The following is a 23497-nucleotide window of genomic DNA, read 5'->3' on the forward strand; positions in this document are numbered from 1 at the left end:
CCTACATACATATCGCGTGAAAGAATAGGGTGGTTGCCGGAATATAAAATAAAAAATGTATATAAATGCATTCACTGAAACACGATAATCAAATGTCACTTTAATTGATTAAATTTACTTACAAAAATATGAGTACAAAATGTCACATTTTATTAAGTATTTTTTTGTTCTTATTAAGTTAGTTTCAGTATAGATACCTACCTAGTTAGATCTACCCATTATCCTAGAAGGTTTCCCGTGGCAAATTTACGCGGGCAAAATCGAGGGCTTTAGCATACAAGGGACACCTGTAAAGGAAGGACTGGAAAAAGAACAAGAAAAATATTTTCGAATTGATAAAGATAACAAAGTTATCAGAAATCATCTCCTATTGGTACTTGGGATTTACATAATAATTACATATTTGCTGTAATATGTATGTAATAAAATAAAATAAAATTAATTGTGCCATAACGGATAATAATATTTAGTAAATATAAGATAAGGATTTAATATGATAGGCATCGATAATAATCAATCAATAGAAAAAGTCTAACAAATTGTATTTATTTATTATCTATATTTAACTACATCTTATCAATCTAGGTAGGTATCAATAGCATAATTAATGCTTAATACCCTGTTAATTCCCTAACTACCTAATTCCGGAAGAGGTGGTAGTGTAGTGATAAAGAGTTGAAGACGTGGATGAAAGGTCCCAGGTTTGAATCCCACTCGTGCCACATGAGTTTGTATACTAATCTGACTCATGTAAGTACCTATAGTATCCACTCGCTTCCGGTGAAAGAAAATATTGTAAGAAAACCTGCACTACTTGTACACTTGTGGTTGATTTGTGTGATATTTCACAAGAGAGAAGGCAATGGCAAACCACTCCATTAATATCAATAAAGTTGACGTGTGTGTTCCATTCCAGTAACGACCACGACGTTCAGCCATGATCAATACGACTAAAAAACTTATCCTCACATTAGTACCTAGGATAAGATTTTAATATAGTATTTTCTCATTTACTGAGGTTTCAACCAAATCCCCGTACTTGGTAAAATGTGTAGGTTTAGTTAATACCTTATGTTAACACCATTATTTAATGTGTTTTGGAAAATAATTGATTTCAAATATTTTGTCTGTTTAGCTTCAATGCGCAATCAAATAATATTTAAAAAATAAAAACGTCACATTTTTTGACGTTGACCTAAATTTTGATTTGCAAGTTTTTGACGTTTCACATTCACACGTAAACAAAAACATTAGGGTAAATTATTTATTTGTATGGTTTTATTGTGGTATGTAATTAAGGATGTAAAAATCGTATATTATTAAAAAGGCAGCAAATTTTAATAACAGAATCTCAACGATGAATACCTCAACCGATGATGACGACTATTGGAACACGAGTTTCACAAAAACGCAAGCTTTAATATTTGATGATGATGTTGTAAGTTAACACTTAATTCTTTGCAATATTACTCTACAACTTGCAGATTTGTTAATGATAGACTTATTTTTTATTTTATTCCAGCTTTCTACGCAAGAAATTCTAGCTATAGGCCAACAATCTTCACCGGGGAAGGCAGAAGACAGTATATTTAGTAGCGTACTATCGAACACAAAACCTTCTTTGTTGCCTCTATCAAGCCTGGTTTCTCCTCAAATTTTGGAATTAAGTAAGTGTACATCATTGTTATTATTAATGGTTTGTGGTTTCCAGCCCCAGAATAGGGCTTGAGTCATATCAGGCTACTAGTCAGTGGGACAGCCTTGACAGATTGGCAAAAATAACATACCTAGATATGGAAATAGAAAAAAAAAATACTATTTTTCCACGCAGTTCTTCAAGCCCAGTCCGGTAAGACGTCTAGCAAGGAACTGAAGACAGACCCTGAGACAGTTGCTGTGACCCTAAAGCGATTGGTCCTTGGACGGACATACTCTATGCATGTGCATAGGAGTCTGAAGAGCAAGAAGGAACTACTCGATGGAGCTATTGCTATCGGAGATGGCAATGCTATACTTACGGTAATTATTCCAAAAGGGAATTTTTAGAAAGAGTTTGCTCCAGATAGCCTCGAGATTATATCTGATCTTTAGAGTTTTGGACTTTTCGTTGAAAAAACCTTGGTTCTGAATTTTGTGCATCCTGGAAAAGATACACTGTGGCCATTTATGCAAGTGGTCTGACAACTGGGGACGCCGATGACCGTGTGAAGTGTAAACGAATAAGTAGGAAAGAGGAATCTGGGCTCGCTCTGAAATGCTCAATGGCTGTGGAAGTAATCGGGAAATCACTCAGATGAGTGTGATGACTTAACAAATAATAAAAATCTATACAACATTTTCAGGTGGTCCTGTTTCTAATACAAACACTGAATAAGAAGCTGGTCTGTGAACTCTTGACTTCGAGGCCTCTAGCTCTCAACCACTACATCAGTTTCCTACGTAATGAGGGCAAGATCACTGAACTTACTGACCTTCTCACGTAAGTAAATATGCGTAAAAGGATGTGTATACAGGTTGACTTTTTATACAATGGCAATATTTTGTCTACATGCTCAGTCCATGATTCTGAACAACCTTTAATATGGGAGTAACTTTGAAATTATGAAATTATGAATTATTATCCATTATGAAAGCTAGATAAGTTATATTAGAGATCCCCTATGAGGCTGGCATAGTCACACAAAATGCACTGAACCTTTGTCAAAAATTTAGAAAAAAAACCGCAAAAAAAACTGTTGTTCTATACAAAATTTTACCTAAGTTGTAGAAAATGTATGATCAGCAAATTTTTTTTTTCGCGATGTCAAGGTTGCTTCCATAAAAGTTGTTCAGTACCATCGACTGAGCATGTAGATAAAATAATGATGATAAAATAATAAATGTAATAATTTATAAGAAATCAACCTGTATATTAAAATTTTAATATATACCCTGTATATAAAAATTAAAATTTATAAAAAGATATTTAATAATATTTATTTTTTATATTTCAGAATGCTTGGAAGGAGTCATGAAGCTTCAGTAAGTATAATGTATGTTACGGCCAAACCCCGAAGTGTGGCTAAGCCTAGGAGCAGCCTTCTCTGTTGACTAGACCAAACCTAAGTATAGCTGCACTTCGTGGTTTAGCTGTAACATATTTATATTTTCACTATTATGCACCATTGTTGACAAAGACTATGAACTATGAACCTTTGTATATCTATATACATCTCAACCTTCTGGAATTACACTCTATTTGTAAAACTTGTTTAAAATCTGTTTGCATAGTTTTAAAGATCTAATCATACTTGGGGACAGACAGACAGCGATACTCTGTTTTGTCCAAAGGTTTGACTGGAGATACCATGGCATTTCTACCTGTTGCACATAATGTGCAATAAAATTAAAATGACAGTGACATTTCATCACCAGATATACCAATTCTACCACCACATAAAGACGCAGGGCAACAACGTGGATGGTATGCTGCGAAAGCTCGCCAACTTGCTCGCCAACCACTTCACACAACCCGGGGTCGATGTCCATCAATCCAAGATGGTGGCAGATTACGTCAAGCTATTAGGTGAGAACACTGGCAACTAGGGATGTCGGCCGACGACCGTGCGAAGCGGAGAAAAAGTGGGAAAGTGGACTATGGGCTCCGACGCTCAATGGCTAAGGAAGAATCCGGGAAAACGCTAAAACGATGTGGAAGGTGTAAGAAATTACTACTGGTGGGTAAAATTATAAATGCGAAATTTTGTAAGGATGTATGTGTGTATGTTTGTTACTCTCTCACTCTAAATCTACTGGACTATTATGAAATTTGGTACACGTGTAGAATATAACCTGGAAAAGCACATAGGGTACTGTTTATATAGAAATCCTCATGGGAACGAAGCCCCGGAGCGTAGCTAGTGTAGCACAATCTCCTGTGGTATCATTTATTTTTGCTTGTAATTATAAAAACGGTGGCTCTAGTGTATAGGTTGTAGTTCAACGCTTCAAGTATAAATCACTGTGTTTTCGGTCTTTCTAGAATGGCAGAAACACGTGAATAAACCAGACCTGATGAACTTGTCTCCTCTCGATTGCCTATCGTACTGCTGCACACATCACTGGCATGAGACTTCCGGCAATATGATGTCACCCATGACTGTGTGTCAAAGACAACAGGTAATACAATTTGTCCCCCCCGTTTTGAACGTGTACCCGATAATTCCTGGGCTGTGACGCCCCGAACCTTGCGGTCTCTGCATTGTGTTGTTCTGCTGCATACATCACTATTATGGTCTCATGACTGGGTGCGCCTGCGCAGTCATTACAAACCGTCGATTTTCTTGAGGAAGTAATCATTTCCAAAATCAATCATTCATAAAATTTACATTACTACAATACAGAGTAATTAATGTAAAGTCAATTAGGAAAACTCATTATTGTCTTTGTTAAAATTTGAAACATTGACAGCGCGACCGCAACGGTCGAAACGCTCTGCGAACTTTGTGTCACAGGCAACAGGTAATATTTATTTATTAAACTTTATTGTTCCAAAAAACAAAAACAAAACATGCTTATAATCAAATGACGAACTTAAAGCTAAAAGCATTCTTTCCCAGTTTTTTTTTCTGTTTATCCAAATAGTTAGTACTTATTTGGATAAACAGAAAAAAAAATTGTGTGGCGCAAGAAATAACACAATAAAATAAACTTACATATATAATTATATATTCATTACATATTACATATAGATATAAATATAAAAATAAATAAAAACTACATAAATATGAATAAACTTAAACATATAACATCAAATATTGGTAATATGTTATGTCCCTTCGTTCTGAGCGTGTTCCTGGTGTCATTACTAAGCTGTGATGCCCCGAAGTCTGCAGTTTGCTGCACATGACTGTGTGTCGCAGACAACAGGTAATGTATTCTGTTTCACTCTAATAATATTACCAATCCGCATTGGCCATGATGGGTCATGGACCAAACAACGGAAAACTTAAAACAATAAAATAAAATATCTGTTCTCGCTGTCAATCACCGTTGACGCGCAAAGTGGCAGCAACTGTTGACAGTAGCGTTGACAGACTTTAAAGTGTACTATGTTACTTACAGATCCCACCGCGTCAGTACGATTGGGTGGTCCTCAACGTGCAAGGTAGACTGAAGAAGTGGGACGTAGTGGAGTCACTGTTTACTAAAAAGGTACACAAATAGCATTTTTATATTAAGGTCTTTTTATTGATAGTGACAATTGGGCCAAAAATAATATAATTTAAATAATAAAAACACGGGGTATAAAATGAATTACATATAGGTTTAAAAAACCAAATAAAATATTTAAATGTCAAAATAATTGATCCGTTTTATTAATTACGTGATTTACTATTATTTCGATCACATTAAAGTGTATTGCAAATGCTTTTCGACTCCAAAATCCGTGACGTCACAATACATCATTGTAAAACTCTGTAGTACTCCATATAAAACTTTGTTTTTAACTCCCGACTACAGAAGGATTTATGAGTTATAAGTTTAACGTGTCTGTGTATCTGTCTGTCTGTAGCATCGTAGCAGTCAAACGGCTGAACCGATTTTGATCTCGATTTTTTTCAATTCTCCTAGCGGATGAGAGGATAAACAGTAACTGGAGTCGGATTGACATTACAAAAAAGTGTCTGATTTGCCAAAAAGTAGTGTCTGATTTGGAAAGTATCCGATTTCCAATTGTTTAATTCAGTCAAAATTCGATATTTCCACTAGCGCCAACATAGGGCGTTGTTTTAACGCCCGTAACGAACGAGGCGTTTATTTTCCTGTTTATTTCTCATTCCTAGGATTGGTTCGGACGCACGACAGTGTCGTCGCACATACCTATGGAGACACTGCTGGCCAGACTGAGTCAACTTCAAGCCAGTAGCAAACTGCTGGCCACATGTGTTGGGGGCGCCAGCTCTGAAAACAGCTTGAAGTATTCCCTTATGTACAAGGTAGGTTTCTGTATTACATGTATTTTATATATTTTTATTATTTACAAGTACTCTATCTGTGTCTTTTTAAAATTGGCATATTTTTTTGTCTACATGCTCAGTCCAAGACTACTGAACCACTTTTCGTATGGGACTGATACAGAAGTCGCGAATAAAATAACACGTGAACTTGTTAGCGCTCGTTAAACAATAATAATTATACATAAGTGTATAATATTGGTGAAAACCGTACAAAAATCCGTAGTTTTAGAGTTTATCGCGTTCACACAGACAGACAGACAGGGGACAGAGATACTTCTTTTTAAAATATGTAAGGATTTACCTATTAAATCGTAATGTTTTGTTACGATATCCAGATCCATAATGTGGTGATAGAGACGTACGCGAAGAACAAGGACAGAATATCGCTGACCAATTACAAGATGACGCTCAGTCCGCAGTCAGAGGAGTACATTCTAGCTGAAAACACTTTGAGAGATAACGTGAGTTGTTTAAGCTATCCAAACTGCAGACAAATATTTGTGATCACAAGTATAAATATTTGCCCGCGCTGGGAATCGAAACTTGGACCTCCAGCTAGCGGTCGGCCGTGTTGACCACTACGCCACGGAGGTCGTCAAAAAATCCTCTTTAGGGCGTTGAGCCAACGAAGTAAGTACCTAAACACTAATAATAATACTATGAATGCGTAAAGTTTGTTGCAACTACACGAATTTTGACAAAGATAAAGAAAAAATAATTTATTTACAAAAACATGAGTTTACGTTATTCACAATGTGGTGTTAAAAGAAAACTTAATCCTACACGTTCGCCGGCTATGGATATGCAAATATAAATGCAGAGAATGCTATCATCTCACAAAACAAAAGCTATCTAATAAATAAAAGTAATTACTATTATATCGATTCTATTTACATTATTGACACTTTTATCCACAGGCTTTTAATATAGTGTTTTTATCTGAGTCTCTAGTTAAAATTTATGAAATTGTACATAGTACTTAAACCTCAAGCAAACTTATATTTGCTATTAAGTTCACACTCTGGCTACAAATTTGGCTACATATTTAAGTTTGTTTTTAAATAATTTCTAGATCCGTTTCGATTTCAGCTAAAACCAGTTAAAAATAACGTTAGGGATTTGAAATAAATCATTAATAATAAACATTTTATTGAAAATATTATTTGTTTCAGTCAATAAAATGGAAGAATTGAGAAGTACCCCCAGTTTTTGAAGTACTCAAAAAAACGGATTACTATGTAATTTTTATACGTATTTAATATTAATCCTATTAATATTATAAATGCGAAAGTTCGTAAGGATGTATGTATATGTTACTGTTTCATGAAAAATCTACTGGACGGATTGTTATGAAATTTGGTACACGGGTAGAATAGAATATAACCGGGCATAACACATTGGCTACTTTTTATCCCAAAATTCCAACGGGAGCGAAACCCTGGGGCGCAGCTAGTTCCTCATAAATAGGTACTATACATTTTTATTGACGTCTGTATAAGTGAATACTGTGTAATGTTCGTAAGAATTAAAATATTTTGTATGAAATATTTTATAAATAATTTGTGATATTATTAAATGTATTCTCAATGTTACAAATATATTTATTCATATCTACATATACATTTTATTTCTAAATATATTATGATCGTTGGCTAACTGCAGATCCAGCAGTGGGTCACCACTGGATTTACCCGGAAGTGGATTGTATGCCTAATTTCTGTCCTTTCCCATCCATTAACGAATTTTCATTCTCTATATGAGTTTTCGCTTTTTTATAGGAGTGAGGTATCTATTAACGTACCCAGGGCCTCTTGACCAAATCCAGCCATGTAAGTACAAATTTCTCAAGTTTTCCCATCACTTCTCTTCGTATAAAGGCCATCATCCACTTGTTTGTCCAACAAGGACTGCAGTTCTAACATTGGCAGTCGACTTTCTATCCCACACTGGGTATTGATAACTGAGACCTGCTCCATTTAGGTCTAGGCGAAATGACAAAGGCTAAAACTAGGTTTAGTCGACCGTGAGCAGACGACACCTGAGTCAATAACTGAGACCGGCAGCACCTAGGTCTAGCCGGCTAAACCTGGTGCAGCTGCACATCGGTGTTTAACCGTAACATATATATTATCGGTGATAATAATCATATCGTTATCTGTGCTCAGTTTTCCTAAATTATAAAGTTTTCCCAGGACACACAAAATCACTTCTCTTCCTTATATAAAGGTCATCATCCACTTGTTTGTCTAAACAAGGACTGCAGTTCCAACATTGGCAGTCGCATTCTATCCCACACAAGTGGAACAAATACGCGCACAATGTAAAACAGAATATGCAACGGATACTGCCGCAGAAATTGCAACAGCACATTGTATAATATCAGCCCTGATTTCTGTCATGAAAACTCAATTATATTTGTGGAAAATTACAATAACGAAATCTCTGTTAATTTCAATAATGAAAATTCAGTGTCACTTAGTGAAAGATTAGGGTTTGTTATGGTTTGATTCCATTGATTTAATAAGTACTTCGTTGTACGGAGTACCTACCATTGGTTTAATAAGTACTTCGTACAAGTACCTACTAATTCCATGTTTGGTTCACAGATATGAAAACCATGGATTTAGTAAGTACTTGGGGTACCTACAAATTCTATGATAAAAACAATGTGGGCTCTTTCAAAATATATAGTTTGACTGAAGGGCTTTATATATTATTAGAAAAAAAAAACATTGTAAGAAACAATAATGGTAAGCCTATCTGGCATGATAGGGACCAACACTGTTAAAATGAGTTTCTTACGGCATTTCTTCTCAGCAGTGGTCGTTCCGAAATGCCAGTAGTTTGTAGCTTGTGAGAAATAACTATAAATATAAAAATTGACGAGAAAAAGTGCCTGTGAAGGTCTAATTTCTGAATAAATGATTTGAATTTGAATATGAAGGGACCATGGATTTAATAAGTACTTCGTGGAGTACCTACTAATTCCATGGAAGGGACACGAAGGGCCCCGATGGTGTCTGTCTACCAACCTACATAAACTTGCAACCTAAACCTTATCTCTGTTTACTGGATCCCTTGCCACCACCTTTTGTGAGTACCTGGGTGTATAAATTTATTTTTACCATGGATCAATTCCCGTGAAGCATGCTCGAAACTTTCAGCTTCCGTAAATACTTCCCTGACTTGATGTCTGAAACCGAAGATTGCTATCAGATGAAAGTCAGCGTAATGGCTCCCTAGTCATAGCATATAGTCTTAGTTGGGATCAATTGCGGAAACTCATTAGTTTTAACAATATGCAAAACTGTATCAATAAACAACTGTTTAAACGTCCCCATTACTGGGGCACTGGCTTTCCTTACGGATGGATAATTAATTTGGGTGATCACCCACCATGCGAGCCCAGTGCGGATTGGCGGGTTTTAACGACTGCAGTTATACGGGACCAACGATTTTACGTACCTTCAAAGTACGGAGGAGCTCAACATAATTTTGGTCACTCATCCAATGACCGACCATTGTAAGAGTTTTAACGGCCTATTACTACTACCACAGAACGACCGCGTTACCCGCAGCTCCATTGAGCTCCAAAACTGTATAAATTGTTAATTTTGGCTGAATAAAATATTTCTTTCTCTCTTTCTTTCTTGTTTTTCTGGTATACGAATGATTGTTGGAAAAAATATAATATATGATTTTTTTACTATTTTTACTTTCTATCTATGTGTGGCCAAAGGTAACAGAGCAGATCAGCAGTAATAAAATTTCAAATTTATTGTTACATGATTTCATTTAATGATGTCTTTAGTAAAATGCCTGTACAATATCAGTTATAAAATCTTGATCCATTTGAGTCTATTTCGGCTTCCGTACCAGTAGCATTTGAATCTGACCAGTAAGCTGGCCAACCGTGGCGCACAGCTGGTCGATGGCACACATAAGGGTCGATTGACCTGTCTTCAACACCATCGAGTCTGATACACTTGGGATCAATCGGCTGTGAGTGTTTGCTAGTTCTGTTGTCGTTATGATATCTGAAAAATGAGTGTATCTTAGGGGGATATTTGGTAATGTTATGTTTTTTTTTCAAGCAGACAAAGCCTATCGACGCTGCAACCTCAGGGTGTCACACGCGCGTTGCCGACTTTTGCCACAGTACCCGAAAGCAAGATTGGTCGACGACTTGTGAAAGGTTGCGGCTAGAAAATGGTTTCGTAAGACACAAAATCGAGAAGGTTAACGTTCATTATGAGAGGCCTATTCCTAGCAATGCGAAAAAGAAGGTTGTTAATGATGATTATTATGATATAAAAGAAAGAAAGATAAGAAAAGAATAAAAGAACAAACATAATATGTTCACCTGTCGCCAATCTGTTCACTTTCATACATGTGCAAGATTTTGACTTGTCCTCTGTGCAGGTGGTCGCCGATTTCAACGTCCTGGGGTATTTTGTTGGGCACCAAGTTGACACGCACTTGAACTGGTCCAACATCGGACCTGAAGCTAGAGAATAATAATATTTATTCTATAAAATATATAAATATATTATATTTATTCAGACATAGCCCATTTTATTAGTGACAATGTGACCTATGGTTCATAAGTACATACATCCTTACATGTTATAAAAAGAAGTTCCCTTGTCCCACATATCTGTCTGTATGAACGTAATAAGCTCTAAAACTACCGGACGGACTTTTATATGATTTTCACCAATAGATAGTGGGGAAGGTTTAGATGTAGGTATAACTCTATAATTTGGGTTAAACTATATCATGTGTACATGGTGAATTTTACGACTGTTTGAACGCGGCGTGTAGCGTTTCATCAGTGTCGCACATTTTTGTAAAATAAAGAATATATTTTTTTAATTAAACATTTATAACATAACATTGTACCAGTATTTTCTTTCTTTTTTCTTTTTCTTTCACTTCACTTATTAATATGTCCTACCTGTGCAACATTTGCAATTTCTGCACGGTGCTTGTTGCGAGCCTAGATTTATATCCGCAGGTTTGGGACTCTTCTCAAATTTTCTCTCTTTAGGAATAGTGTTTCTGGTGTGAGGGTTGCCCGCCATTGGCACTGGTTTAGGATTCTTCGTGCAAATTGGATCACGGACACATTTTAGTAGGCGGTTTCCCTCATATGTAAATGCATCAGTGTTACACATCGCATCTGGGCCACAGTCCAAGTCACGGCAAACATCGGAATCACAAATTAGGTTTTGATTTGTTAGTGACATATCAGATGGCGTTTTGTCAAGTATTGGCGGTATGCATTCGTATGGATTTTTAAATCTATGTTTTACATGTTTGTAGAGTACTTTTTTATGTTTCTCAGCTTCGATGATTGCGCATGGGTAATTTGGACCACAAGGTGTTGGGCCAGCACATGGGGGACTTTGTCCACAAGGGACGATGCCTCCTTTTGCTGTGCAAGGGAAGGTATACGAGGTTTGTGCTTCGATTTTGTGGGGAACTTGCGGAACAGGCTTTTTGGGGACAGGGCTGCCGGATTTAGGGCTATCGGAGATAGCGACTTTGGGGACGGCGACTTTTTTTATAGGAGTTTTGGCGACTGGAATATTAGGAACGGGGCTATCAGAAACAGGGCTTTTGGAGACTGGGCTAACGGGGCCAGAGCTGCCGGAGTTAGGGTTGTCAGCGACGGGTAACGAGTGTGGGGATCCTGCTGGTGAGACGGCAGTGCTCTTCACAGATGCTGTTGTAGAGTCATTTCCGGCTCGAGCAACTACTGTTGTAGGAGTTGCAGCTGACTTTGTAGGAGTTGGCGGTTTCGTCGCAACTGTTGGTTTTACAGCAGTTGCAGGTCTTGGTGTAACTGATTTTTTTGTGATAGCAGCGCTACATGGCGGATCGCACGTGGCTTTGTTGCATTCCTGTATTTCCCTGTAAAAGTTTAATATTAATTTCAAATAGTATTTGAAACAGGTTATTTCGTCATTCGGCCAGTAGGATTATGTCGTGGAGCGAGGAAAAGGAGCTGCAATTTAATGTCTCTAAATATGTCCTTTACAAACGTATGTAAACCAATTCATTTTAAATACTCAGTTGGGGAAACATCAATGCAGAAAATCATAGAGGTAAAAGATTCAAGCGTCCGCATTTTTTCAGAGCTAGATTTTAAGGAACATATATATCATGTTTGTACACTTGCGTACAGAAATTTACGTTTTGTCCTGCGGATGTGTGCTAGTCATAATATTAAAAATTCATTGGTAAGAAGCATAAAAAGTCAGCGCTGGAATAGAATGCCATCCCTCGATAAAAGGTTAGCATTTCCAAAGAGGGTTTATGTAAGGCAAGCAGGTGGTAGTAAAATCACAGCCGAATGTTATAAAAATTGCAAATCAATTTTGTTTGCGGATCTTGGGCTGTGCGGTGTCACAGCCCTAGCCACCCACGAGTCACCCTAATTCGAAATCGTACCTCGGCTTCGACGCTCACCATCTGGGTAGTAACAGAGAAAATACTTGGAGACTTACGCAACGCACGCAGATGGCTTTAGCACCCTCGGCTTATCAATTCTTTCCTTCGGACAAGATCCGTCCACTTGTATACATTGCCACTCCTTATGCAACTCTTCGTCCAACTTTTTCAGATTACAATGTGGGCATGGACAAATTATTTCGAATTTACCATCGCGTGCGTCTAAGATCATTTGGGGGGTGAAGCCCAGGCATTTGTAGTGGGCCCATCTGCCACAAGCCCCCTTACACTGCACCCCGCCTTTGTCAGCAACGGACAGGTCACAGATTCTGCAAGGATTCTTCACTCGACCCGTTACAGGCGCTGGTTGAACCGGTGTAGTCATTGCTTTTAAACGTTCATCGGCATTATGGTCTTATGGATGTAAAACTATTGGTCTTGTGGATACTATTGGTTAAAATTGGTGGTAAATCACATTGTGGAATTCAGAATTGAGTTGGTCATTTCGTGGATGACAGCCATGACAGCTTTTCTCAACCAACCATAGAGTTGGCTGTGACCATGGAATTAGTAGGTACTCCGTACAATTACTTACTAAATCCATGGTTGTGACGAAACTGCGAACACCATGGACAATACGGGGTAAGTTATGTACATGTAAGTATTGTACGATTTAGGATCCCAACGCTATCATCTATTTAAATAAAACACAATGACTCTACCTACCATTACATACGTTTCGATTATATCATACACTTGACCCGACGACCGAGAATTGGAGAATTTCAAAAGTTATTTTTCTTCGACAGCAGCGACTTCCATGAGTCAAACATTCTGGTTGATATTATGCAGTGTGTGGATTTTTTCTGGCAATTCTGTACGATGTCCAAACTGTTACTTGCCCAAATCCATTGCAAATATCGCCACGCCCCTAAACTAGATGGACTAACCTCTCAATTACTACGCTCACCACAGGTTTATATATTACTGCGGCATAAATCCATACAAGATCACACACATAAGAAAATGTTCCTATATTTGAGACTTTACTTCGTTTCTACTAATCCCAGGTACCTACTAATACTTATAATTATTTATTAATACTTAAAGTTGAAAACATATTTATATCTAAATGTAACAGCGACACACCGAACACAGATAAACCCTGCGAGGTTTTCGCGGTTCGGTAATGTTAATGTGTACATATTTTATTTGTGGAAATTTACTGAATAAATGATTTTTAAAAAAACTTCTTTTTTTTAAATTGTTTCATCATGGGCCAGGCCAAATAAAAGGTTAAGTGCGAATTGTACCCGCGCACCGACGAAGGTTTCGTAATATTACCTTTTTTGGCATATAGGTAGGATACCTACATTCAACATACTAACGTTAGGGACTTTTGTGCCGCAAGACTGCTTCTTGTCAAATTTAGTGATTCTAGCTCCAATGGGAAGTATCCTTACATATTCTGATATGAAAGCAACAGCTTAGTAAGATGTAAATTTCAACTTGATAGGAGCGTTTTTTCACAGATGGACAGACCAACAGTCGTAGGTACATCGAAGTGATCCTATAAAGCATCCTAAAATCGATACTTTTCGAGGTACAGATTAATATAGAGTAACTCGAACTGTGTGCACTGATCCCTAAAACACAAAAATAAATAAATAATAGGTATCTATTATATTATGTAGTTATAGAAATCCACCGCCTAGAAAACCACGAATGTGTTGAATCTTTTTAAATTATTTTACTTAAGTGTTTTGTGGTTGGTTCCAGTGGTTTTCTTTTTATCAATCGATGGGCATTCCCGGGCAAAAGTAAGTTTAATGTGGACGCATGATGCTAAGCAAGAAAGCTACATTGTGGCTTCTCCCCACAATCGATGGCTCATCTGCTCACCTGTCCCGAGTGCCCAATGGAAATACCTGTACTCGGGCTGAAGTAGCTTGACAAGTAAAGAAGAAGAAGAGAAAGCTACCTCAAAATATGTTGTAACAAACTTTCTGAAATTTTAAATACGAGTATAATGAAAGTAGGTTTAGTTATCCTTTTTTTACGTCATAACGGACCATGGGATTGAGATAATTTTTGGTGTGGAGATTGTCGGAAAGTTGGACGGCGCATATGCTACTTTTAGCCGCGGGCGGAGTCACGGGCAACGACTAGTTTATGTATAAATGTCTCATTTATTTCAATACTTGCTAAGGATAGCGAATCCTGTGTAGTGAAGAGAAGATAAAGTGTGAAAGCAGACCTTGGTCTTCTACGCTAAAAGGTTGAGGAAGAAACCAAAAATGATGGGATGGATATGATCACCATTGGTAAAGCAAACTGACAGGAGCCATTATAAATAATGTATATTATTCTAGTCTGTTGTCACGTTCCCGTTAGACCTAGACTTTGATTTATTATTTGCGCTTTAAAATAGGTGCAGAGAGATTCTTTGGGTGCTTTGCTGAGCATAATGCTGATACGCATTTAAATTGATCTAGTGTCGGACCAAATTCACATTTGCAATTTCTGCACGGTGCGTTTTCTGACCCTAGATACAGGTTTGCAAGTGGATCACTTGTAGGGAACGATGTCGCTTTCAGCATTTCCTTTGGTTGTTCAAGAGTTTTAGGTTTGCGAGCATTGGAAATCATTGGAATCGATCTAGGCTCTTTAGAGCAACTTGGCAACCGAAATTTCTCCATAAAAGTATCTAATGTATCATTACACAACCCAGTCTGCCCACAAGTTGAGCTTCGGCAAGCGGACGAATCACAAACAAGATTTTGATTTGGAGGAAGGGTCATGGAGTCGAATAGGGCTTCGCTAGGTTGTGACGCATTGCAATCACTTAGAGGTAATTTATAGTTATAATTTTTATATTTGTAGGGTATTATTTTTATTCTACTATTTTTTTTGCATGGATAATTGGGACAACAAGGCCAACAAGGGTTTTTGGGTCCGCAAGACATGTACGGGGGCAGATTTGTTTCTGGTTTGTCTTTTTCGGGTTCGAATTTTACACCATGCTTTGACGATTTTGAAGCAGCTTCACCTTGACAGTTGCATTTCCGGGAAACTTTATTTGGTGTTCTGAAATAAATTAACAAATGTTCAATTAAGTAGTATTCGAAAAGAGTGGATAGTTTTCTTATCTTGAATTCTGACAATTGCTTAATGAGGTAAAGGCAATGTAGTAACTTAAAAATTTTCTTTCTTTCGTCAGGAATGTCGAAATGACAGACAGATGACAGACTTTGGTAGAGAGATGGCACAAGACGAACCAAGTGCCGTTCCAGGACCAATTTGGATTTGATAACTGATAGCATGTACATGTGGATTAATGATAGCATGTACTCACGAGCAGTGTGTTGTAATTCATCTTCTAAATTTTAATATATAGTACCCTTAGTGGCTTCGTACGACATCCACAGGAGGATATGGAATGATCCTATTCTAGGGCGGAACCACATCTTATTTTGGCATTTATGTCGCATAAAAAAGAAATATCTAGCGGACCGTATAACCTAATGTTAAGTAGAAGAAGACCCGTCCAATTTCGATTAAGTCAATTCGCGATTATAGTTGAACTGGGATCTAGCTTCATAGAGATCCATTCCAATCACGATCTAGATTGCCTACCTAATTTAATGAGTTGTAGTCGTAAAGTTTAAAATCCACGATTAAGAATAACTGTATGAAATATTTACAATTGCCTTTGAGAATCGCATGAGCAGACCATTAGATTCTTCGCCATGTTCTTGGTTCCCGCCGTTGTTGGATCGCTAGCAGATGTCTCTTTCATCCGCTGATCCTCAGTCTTCACAGCAGTAGGATGGCAGACACAGAAAGCTGGCTTTGTCTTCCGCGACGCCTTGGTCTTCATCCTTGAAAGATCGCTGGCAGCTGACTCTTTTATTTGCGCCTCTTCGGTCTTCATAGCCGTTGGATGGCAAACACAGAAAACAGGCTTTGTCTCCTGCAACGCCATGGTTTCCACCGTTGTAGGATTAGGTTGCATTTGAGTCGTCGGCGGCTCCTGTCTTCTCACCGCTGTAGGATGACAGGCACAGAAAGTTTTTTTCGTTCTTGGATCCATGGATTTCATACATTGATCATTGCTGCACAGGGGTATAGGCTCGCAAGCAGATGGCTTTTTAAATCGCTTCTGAAGGGTTTCCACCGTCGGACAAGCTCCATCCACTTGTACACATGGAATTTCTCTGTTTAGTTCGTAGTCGAACATTTTTGCGGAACAGTTTGGACATATACAAGCCAAGTCGATTTTACCATCGTGTGCGTCCAGGATCATTTGGGGGGTGAAGCCAAGACATTTGTAGTGGGCCCATCTGCCGCAGTCCCCCTTGCATTTTACTCCACTCTTGTCACCAACGGGGTGCTGACAGAATCTGCATAGTTTCTTGTCTTTGGATGATTTTGGAGCCATTGTATATTCAAACGTTCATTGACATTGTGAATTTGCTGCTATTTTTCTTATGGAACCAACAATCTTAACTAAAATGGATAATTACATTTTGGAACGGAATTTTGACGGTAACTTTTTAGGGTTCTATGAAAAGGGTGTAAACGACACACAAATATCAACATTGCTTACATCAAGAACTTGATTACTATGACAACGTTGTAAAAAGAGATTTGAACCAAGAAGTTATACCACTTTTAGTGTAGGTTTTAGCCATGGATTTAGTAAGTACTTCGTACGAGTACCTACTAATTCCATGGTTTTAGCACTGAAAATAGCACTAATATAATATCGACGAAATTTGCGTGTTAGAGTCCGACTCGCACTTGACCGGTTATTTTGACACACAGACCGTGTCCATACCCGTACTTCCATATGAATGTTAAAAGAGAATAGATTGTTTTTGTAATAAATAAACTCTGAAACTTACTGGAACAATTTTATTGAAATTTGGCACATAGATGAATATACTTTTTTCCACTACGTTTTCTTTTTACAACTCCTCCATAATTTTTTACTCATGTAGGATTACAATGATGACTAATATGAAAGAGAATAACATATTTCCCATTTAATACATTTGGTTAAGGCACACGAAAAACATAATAAATATTATAAATATTACTCTGCAATCCACTAGAGCGTGCATGGTTTACAGAAAAATCCTGTTATTCATAAAAAATACTTTAAGCTGAGCTTATACTTATGCTTTATCAAAAGTTACAATAAAATAATATACTTAATTAACATATTTTATATTTTGGTATTTTAAAGTTCATTAACTATGGACATAATATTTTCTAACATATTGAAGGTCATTCTAGAACGTGCCATGTAAAATAATAAAAAAATCTCGCGTAAAACAGTAAATACTTAAACCCTTCTCAGGAATCAGATTATCTATTAAAATAACCCTCTTAAATTAACCCTAGATATTTATTGAAGAGATATCGTGCATTCAACTAGCGAATATACTTGTATCTGACTGTGTTTCGTCTGTTCCAGTTGAAGTTCACATGTTTAACATTGTTTGGATCTCCAATAACGATTTTCCACGAGTTTCAGGTACAAACAGAACGCTAAATAGAGTTGCAAACGCGCACGCCCCAGAGTAAACCCAGAATGTCACGTGGCCACCCCAGGCAGACAGCATGTAGCCAAAGCCAGTGGACACTCCGAAGCCAATAGACCAGGCCACCGTCGAGGTGACAGCTGAACCAAGGCTTCTAACGTTGGGCTCAAACATCTCCCCTGTCAACGCACTGGGTATGATTCCGAAGCCTGAAAATTTTACAATTTATTCAAAATGTATATATAGCTAGCTTCCGTCCGCGGCTATTTCCCACGGTAGCAGTTAATAATTCGGGGTGATAGGTACCCTATGTCCATCCTCTTATTTCGAATTTACAGGTATGTAATATTGTAAGAAGATTTGCTGAGTAGATAAAGCGTGAAGAGGTAACAAACTAAAATTGTATAATATTAAGTAGTTGGGATTTTAAGATTCACGAAGCTTAAAATGAACATATATAAATATATAATTTTTGACACAAGCTTAAAAATAAATAAATTTATATATTAGGACAAATCACACAGATTAAGCTAGCCCCAAAGTAAGTTTGAGACTTGTGTTATGGGATACTAATTCAACGATACTATATTTTATAACATATACGTATATAGATAAACATCCAAGACCCGGGCCAATCAGAAAAATATCATTTTCCATCATGACCCCACCGGGGATCGAACTTGGGATACTTGGGAACTTTACCACTGCACTTTCGGGAATATGTTGAAGGTGGTAGTTTTGTTTGTACATAAATTTTACATTGACATTATCTATATTGTATTAAACACCACAGTGTGCAGTAAACCGTTGAGGGGTTACCTCGTTGGAAGCCGATTCTAGGTGTACCATCAGGTCACGCATAGTCAAGGAACAGGAATTGAAAGGTGTAATAAATAAAGTAAAAAAGGATATAACATACCCAAGTCATAAGATAAGAAGAAAACTACAAGAGAAAGCAGAGGCAGCCAACCCAGCTTGTCTGCTATAGGGTTGTGCGCGACGTCTGCCAAATAAAAGTAAATACCTAATACAGCCTGAAAAATAAGAATGAGAATAAGATTCGGAGAGTGGGAACGGGAATCGGAATCTCTCTCTCTCTCTATCACTTCTGCATGTTTCCGCTTGCGTTCGAGGTTGTGAAGCCGCAAAACTCGGGGTCATCGTAAAAAAATCTTTAAAATGTTGAAGATTCGGCTGTGATTACTACAGACCTTACGTCAACCCTCCTTGGAAATACTATTGTTGCCTATCAGCTGCCAAGGCTGTGTGTCCCTTAGATGTAATTTTACAATCAGCCTTGTCAGGCTGGTTATAAAATCATAGGCGAATGTTAAACATTTTGAGGTTTATTTTTTACGCTGACCCCGGGCTTCGCGGGCTCACAGCCCCGAAAGAAACTAGGAAGTTGAGAGAAAGAAGTCATCACATGATTACACAATACACAATTATTATAAACCTCACGGTTCGACATCATAATTTTGTGTACTACTGAGAAATTATAGCGAATTGTTATAATGTTCAGCACAAAATATTCTAACAGATACTAACAAAACGATCTTACTAACAAAATTTACAATAACGAATTAAATATCGAAATATCACAAACTCACTAGGCTAATACTTGATGTCGCTGTAGAAAATATCAACAAGGTCCTCCGTCCAGTTTTATCAACAAAAATCAAAGTTATACAACTAGCTATTAATTGTGTAATTCCAATTAAAATGGTCGCTAAACTAGGATCTATACTGCCTGCTAGATCAAAAATAGTTGTGGCGAAAAATATTACTGCAACCACACCACTCATTTGCTGGAGTATACATAGTGTTAAAACTATAAAAAGAGCCAATCTATTCCCTTTAATGGCAATCAGATCTTTCCAGTCTGACATAGTTGTCTTTTTCACTTCAGGTTTAGATTTTAATACTGTATCCGTTTCGTCTGCTCTTCCAAGTTCTATTAGTATTTGTTTAGCTTCATATTCTTTACCTGAAATCATTGTTATTGCAATCCTACTAAACGTGCCTGTGGTCTGAGGACCCACTTCTTGAAATTCTATGATTATATGCTTGGGATTTAGTAAACATTCTAAAATAATTGTGAAAGTTGCAATTAGATTTTGTTGAAAGCCAAATAAGCCAGATACGCTGTTTTAAGTAGGCTGTTTTAAGTATTCCTTATACTAATATAATTAATGCGAAAGTTTCTGATGTGTGTATGTTTTTATCCAAGGCTTAGAAATGTTCAGGAGTGACATAGGCTACTTTTTATTACGGTTTTATTATTAATATTTTATTATTTCTTTATACTTAGAAAATTATATCAAAAAGTTTTAAAAGTTTCTGTGAAACATATTTATGTAAAACTCATGTATAGTCAGCAGCAACAGCACTTATCTCTATGGTGCGATAATAGCGGTGAGTTTGATGAATGATGAATATGGGTAGGTTGATGTAATGTTGACTGTACTATCCGTTGCTGGATACATAATTGGTAAAACTAGCGCCTACAACTATGCATTTTAGAATATATAATGTACCTTTACACTAACCTTTCATGACATTAAACAAAGGAGTTTCAGGTATAAAATATAACCCAATTAGGTACAACAGTGTCAGAGCAATTCCTATTACAGTACTCATGACGTACGACACGTATGGTCCTATAGCGTACATGATCAATGTACCCAGGGTTGAGAATATGCCAGTGCCGCTTAGAAGTATTCCTCGAATGTTTGTAGACCTAGAAAGTTTATTAGCATCCCAATTAATATTGTAAATGCGAAAGTAAGTTTGTTTGTTGGTTTGTTTGCTTATTAGTTCGTTTGTCCGTCCGTCTGTCTGTCTGTTTGTTCGTTACCTCTTTGAGATATACTCAAACAATCTTCTTGAAATTTTGCATACATGTAGTTCGAACAAACTCACAAACGCTTACCTCTTTATAATAACTATAGATACAGTAAATGAAGAGGTGATAAACAAACTACGAAAAAATCACTTTCACATTTTCATATTATAATATGGGATTGGTACATCACGTACATTATCTATGAAAAAATTATAAGCCTGAAGAAACAAAATTTGGAAAAAAATATGAAATACTATTTTAGTTACTATGGCTAAACTTTATTTTTTATCGGAGTAAAAAAGCTGAAATAAATACCAAGAGTTCGCATCACGAGAGAAATCCCACAGACGTAGCTCTGCTGTCATTGACAACAACAACGTGGCCGATCAGTTTTTGTATTTCCTGGCGCAGGCTCGCAATGTTAATCTTTATTGCGATAATGCCAAAAATCCCTGACTTTACATAAGGATTAGTTTAATCTTTCTTTGATAAACAAAGTTTAACACTTACGCCACTTCACCAATATAAACGACGTTGATGACACTTATTATACCAAGTCCCACCCCTATTAGGACTCTGCCCGCGTAGATCATTGCCAGATTCTGTGCTGCTCCAAGAAGAATAAAGGAAACTATGATGATGCATCCACTAATGAGGAAACATGGCTTACGGCCTTTTACGTTTGAAAGCGGCCCTAAAGAATATGGACCTGGAAAAAGAATATCGGTAAACAAAATAAACAGTATTACAACAAACTTATTTTGAGAGGAGCGGCCTTTTTGGTATACTTAAATATGGCCAGGTAAAATGTCCTGTAAAATCCTAATCATAAGTAATATTATAAATGCGAAAGTAGGTTTGCTTGTGTACCTCTTCACGCTCTATGTACTAAACCTATATTCTTGAAATTTTGCATATTTGCATAGTTTAAAGTATGGAGAAGGACATCATACCTTTTATCTTGGAAAATTAACTATTCCCGTGGGAAATTCGCGCGGACGAAGGTGCGGGCAGAAGCTAGTTAAATATAAGTTTTTTATACCAAACTAGCCTTTGTCCGCGGCTTCGCCCGCGTGATTTCCCACGGGAGCAGTTATTTTTCCAGGTTGAAAGGTACCCTATGTCTTACTCCGTACTTTAAACTATATATGTATGCATTTAAAGAAGATAATTATTTTTTCTTTTTCAATAAAGTTAAAGTAAGTAGTCTTTATTATAATTATGAAAGGAACGTGTACTGCTTTACATACCGATAATGCAACCTATATACAGTAGAGATCCAATCCATGAAATTTGGCCATCAGTAGGGATATCAGGCAGAGGGGTCTGTTCAGGATCCTGTAGTTTTGGTATTATAGGGGCAGTCCACCCCATGGTGTACCCAATGAGTATTGACCCTTGATATGCTATAAAATATATTTTAATTATTCAAAAAGTTTTTACACGACCTATAGCATGAGATACAGGTACACAGCTACATGTATAGAGTGCAGCACTTAATCATTTTATTTTTCATAATCATACAGCACAATTTTTTGCGGTTCATTGAATACCTACCTACCAAATTTCAAACGTATAGTACGCATAGTCTCTGAATAAAATTACTGTGACATACGGACAAATTATAAGTGTTCCGATTTTGCCATTTACCCATAGTTTTTCAACAAATAAAGCTTTATATGCATTGTAGTGTGCACGAAATGAAAAATTCACCCAATCAAAACGTATTTATATTAAGTGGCATCGTTTGTATTATTTTTGGAATAATTTAATTTTAAAACTAGAGCAATATTGTATAGTTATTGGTCAATTACGATTGAAGATAGACTTCAAAATTTACATAGACGACTTCATTATTGTCGTTAATATTATATGTGAACAAATTAATTAAATTTTACTCACCACATAGCACAGAAAATAATTGTTTCGATAAATGGAACATATCTAGACGACGACGAAAAAAAAGGTCTTACGATATTTTGGTAATTATGTCTTTGTTACTACAATCTCAAATCGATAAGATAATAAAGATGATATTATCTTCTGATAGAACGTGTAATCTTGCGGCAAGCTCGTTTAAAGCAGTAGTAATAAAAATGCAATTTTATTTGTGCGATAAAGATATATTTGGTAATTTAAGTACACGTTAACAAAGAAGGACCTAGGAGTGCCAGAGGCAAAACATCGTGAGATAACCTGTACGATTGTTAACGATTTATTCGACTAACATGTTTTTTTTACTCACTAAATTCTTGAAATACCTTTTTGTATAAGAAAATACAACTACACAAGATACATAAAAAGCACTAGCAACTTATCCCGTGGCGGGATTTCTTCCAGTCAACTGTAAAAAGTAAAAAAAACATAGTTACACAGACACAAAGGGCAAAAGAAGCAATACCTATAACAAAAGAAAGGAAGGAAGTTACAACAAGTAATATCAAATTAATTAATTAAAATGTTATTTTTAGCGCTCATATGACAAAACTAGTCTATGAATATTTACGTAGATCCCATGATTTAAAGTTAAAATATTCATAGGTTTATCACCATATATTTGATGTAACTTGCAAGGTCGACCCGGAGTCCGACTGGTATAAAACTTGAGAACAACTTTGATTGGCAATCAGAGGTACAATGCCACGTCT

At 36.8% G+C, this 23497-nt stretch overlaps 4 protein-coding genes across 5 annotated transcripts; 1 reads left to right on the forward strand and 3 right to left on the reverse strand.

The window, feature by feature from the left end:
• Window positions 1–1214: 1214 nt before the first annotated feature.
• Window positions 1215–7613, forward strand: Vps16B (Vacuolar protein sorting 16B). Its single transcript, XM_053763776.1, has 11 exons — window positions 1215–1438; window positions 1523–1667; window positions 1832–2019; window positions 2343–2479; window positions 2994–3021; window positions 3415–3565; window positions 4022–4158; window positions 5104–5193; window positions 5826–5978; window positions 6335–6460; window positions 7172–7613. Exons 1-11 carry the CDS (start codon window positions 1358–1360, stop codon window positions 7190–7192), a joined length of 1257 nt encoding a protein of 418 aa, XP_053619751.1. The 5' UTR covers window positions 1215–1357; the 3' UTR covers window positions 7193–7613.
• A 2154-nt stretch (window positions 7614–9767) lies between these two features.
• On the reverse strand, window positions 9768–12988 carry LOC128680468 (uncharacterized). Its single transcript, XM_053763655.1, has 4 exons — window positions 12512–12988; window positions 10957–11915; window positions 10363–10506; window positions 9768–10036 (listed from the first exon to the last, which is right to left on the reverse strand). Exons 1-4 carry the CDS (start codon window positions 12838–12840, stop codon window positions 9858–9860), a joined length of 1611 nt encoding a protein of 536 aa, XP_053619630.1. The 5' UTR covers window positions 12841–12988; the 3' UTR covers window positions 9768–9857.
• Window positions 12989–14791: 1803 nt separating this feature from the next.
• LOC128680469 (uncharacterized) lies at window positions 14792–17077 on the reverse strand. Its single transcript, XM_053763656.1, has 2 exons — window positions 16160–17077; window positions 14792–15542 (listed from the first exon to the last, which is right to left on the reverse strand). Exons 1-2 carry the CDS (start codon window positions 16894–16896, stop codon window positions 14867–14869), a joined length of 1413 nt encoding a protein of 470 aa, XP_053619631.1. The 5' UTR covers window positions 16897–17077; the 3' UTR covers window positions 14792–14866.
• Window positions 17078–17355: 278 nt separating this feature from the next.
• On the reverse strand, window positions 17356–22876 carry LOC128680471 (facilitated trehalose transporter Tret1-like). 2 transcript variants are annotated; one of them, XM_053763657.1, is made up of 7 exons: window positions 22752–22876; window positions 22100–22255; window positions 21360–21558; window positions 20554–20744; window positions 19615–19991; window positions 18924–19038; window positions 17356–18213 (listed from the first exon to the last, which is right to left on the reverse strand). In XM_053763657.1, the coding sequence occupies exons 1-7, from the start codon at window positions 22789–22791 to the stop codon at window positions 17945–17947; spliced, it is 1347 nt and encodes a 448-aa protein (XP_053619632.1). In that variant the 5' UTR covers window positions 22792–22876; the 3' UTR covers window positions 17356–17944. The 2 variants fall into 2 exon arrangements, with proteins under 2 accessions (XP_053619632.1, XP_053619633.1); XM_053763658.1 differs by lacking the exon at window positions 19615–19991 and having other exon boundaries at window positions 18924–19007.
• Between the last annotated feature and the right edge of the window lie 621 nt (window positions 22877–23497).

The sequence above is a fragment of the Plodia interpunctella genome, chromosome 24 (genome assembly GCF_027563975.2).
Source record: "Plodia interpunctella isolate USDA-ARS_2022_Savannah chromosome 24, ilPloInte3.2, whole genome shotgun sequence".
Taxonomy (NCBI): domain Eukaryota; kingdom Metazoa; phylum Arthropoda; class Insecta; order Lepidoptera; family Pyralidae; genus Plodia; species Plodia interpunctella.

Bases quoted from the DNA above. Each gene is read 5' to 3' on its own strand.
- LOC128680471 (XM_053763657.1), bottom strand. From the start codon at position 22,791: ATGTTCCATTTATCGAAACAATTATTTTCTGTGCTATGTG. The intron at 22,256-22,751 runs GTGAGTAAAATT...TATATTTTATAG, and splicing joins ATTATTTTCTGTGCTATGTG to CATATCAAGGGTCAATACTC. The intron at 19,039-19,614 runs GTGAGTTTGTGA...CTTATTTTTCAG, and splicing joins CGACATCAAGTATTAGCCTA to GCTGTATTAGGTATTTACTT.
- LOC128680469 (XM_053763656.1), bottom strand. From the start codon at position 16,896: ATGGCTCCAAAATCATCCAAAGACAAGAAACTATGCAGATTCTGTCAG. The intron at 15,543-16,159 runs GTAAATATTTCA...AATTTATTTCAG, and splicing joins TGCGATTCTCAAAGGCAATT to AACACCAAATAAAGTTTCCC.
- Vps16B (XM_053763776.1), top strand. From the start codon at position 1,358: ATGAATACCTCAACCGATGATGACGACTATTGGAACACGAGTTTCACA. The intron at 3,566-4,021 runs GTGAGAACACTG...CGGTCTTTCTAG, and splicing joins AGATTACGTCAAGCTATTAG to AATGGCAGAAACACGTGAAT. The intron at 5,979-6,334 runs GTAGGTTTCTGT...TACGATATCCAG, and splicing joins AGTATTCCCTTATGTACAAG to ATCCATAATGTGGTGATAGA.
- LOC128680468 (XM_053763655.1), bottom strand. From the start codon at position 12,840: ATGACTACACCGGTTCAACCAGCGCCTGTAACGGGTCGAGTGAAGAAT. The intron at 11,916-12,511 runs GTAAGTCTCCAA...AAACTTTTACAG, and splicing joins AAGCCATCTGCGTGCGTTGC to GGAAATACAGGAATGCAACA. The intron at 10,507-10,956 runs GTAGGACATATT...ATTATTCTCTAG, and splicing joins AAATTGCAAATGTTGCACAG to CTTCAGGTCCGATGTTGGAC.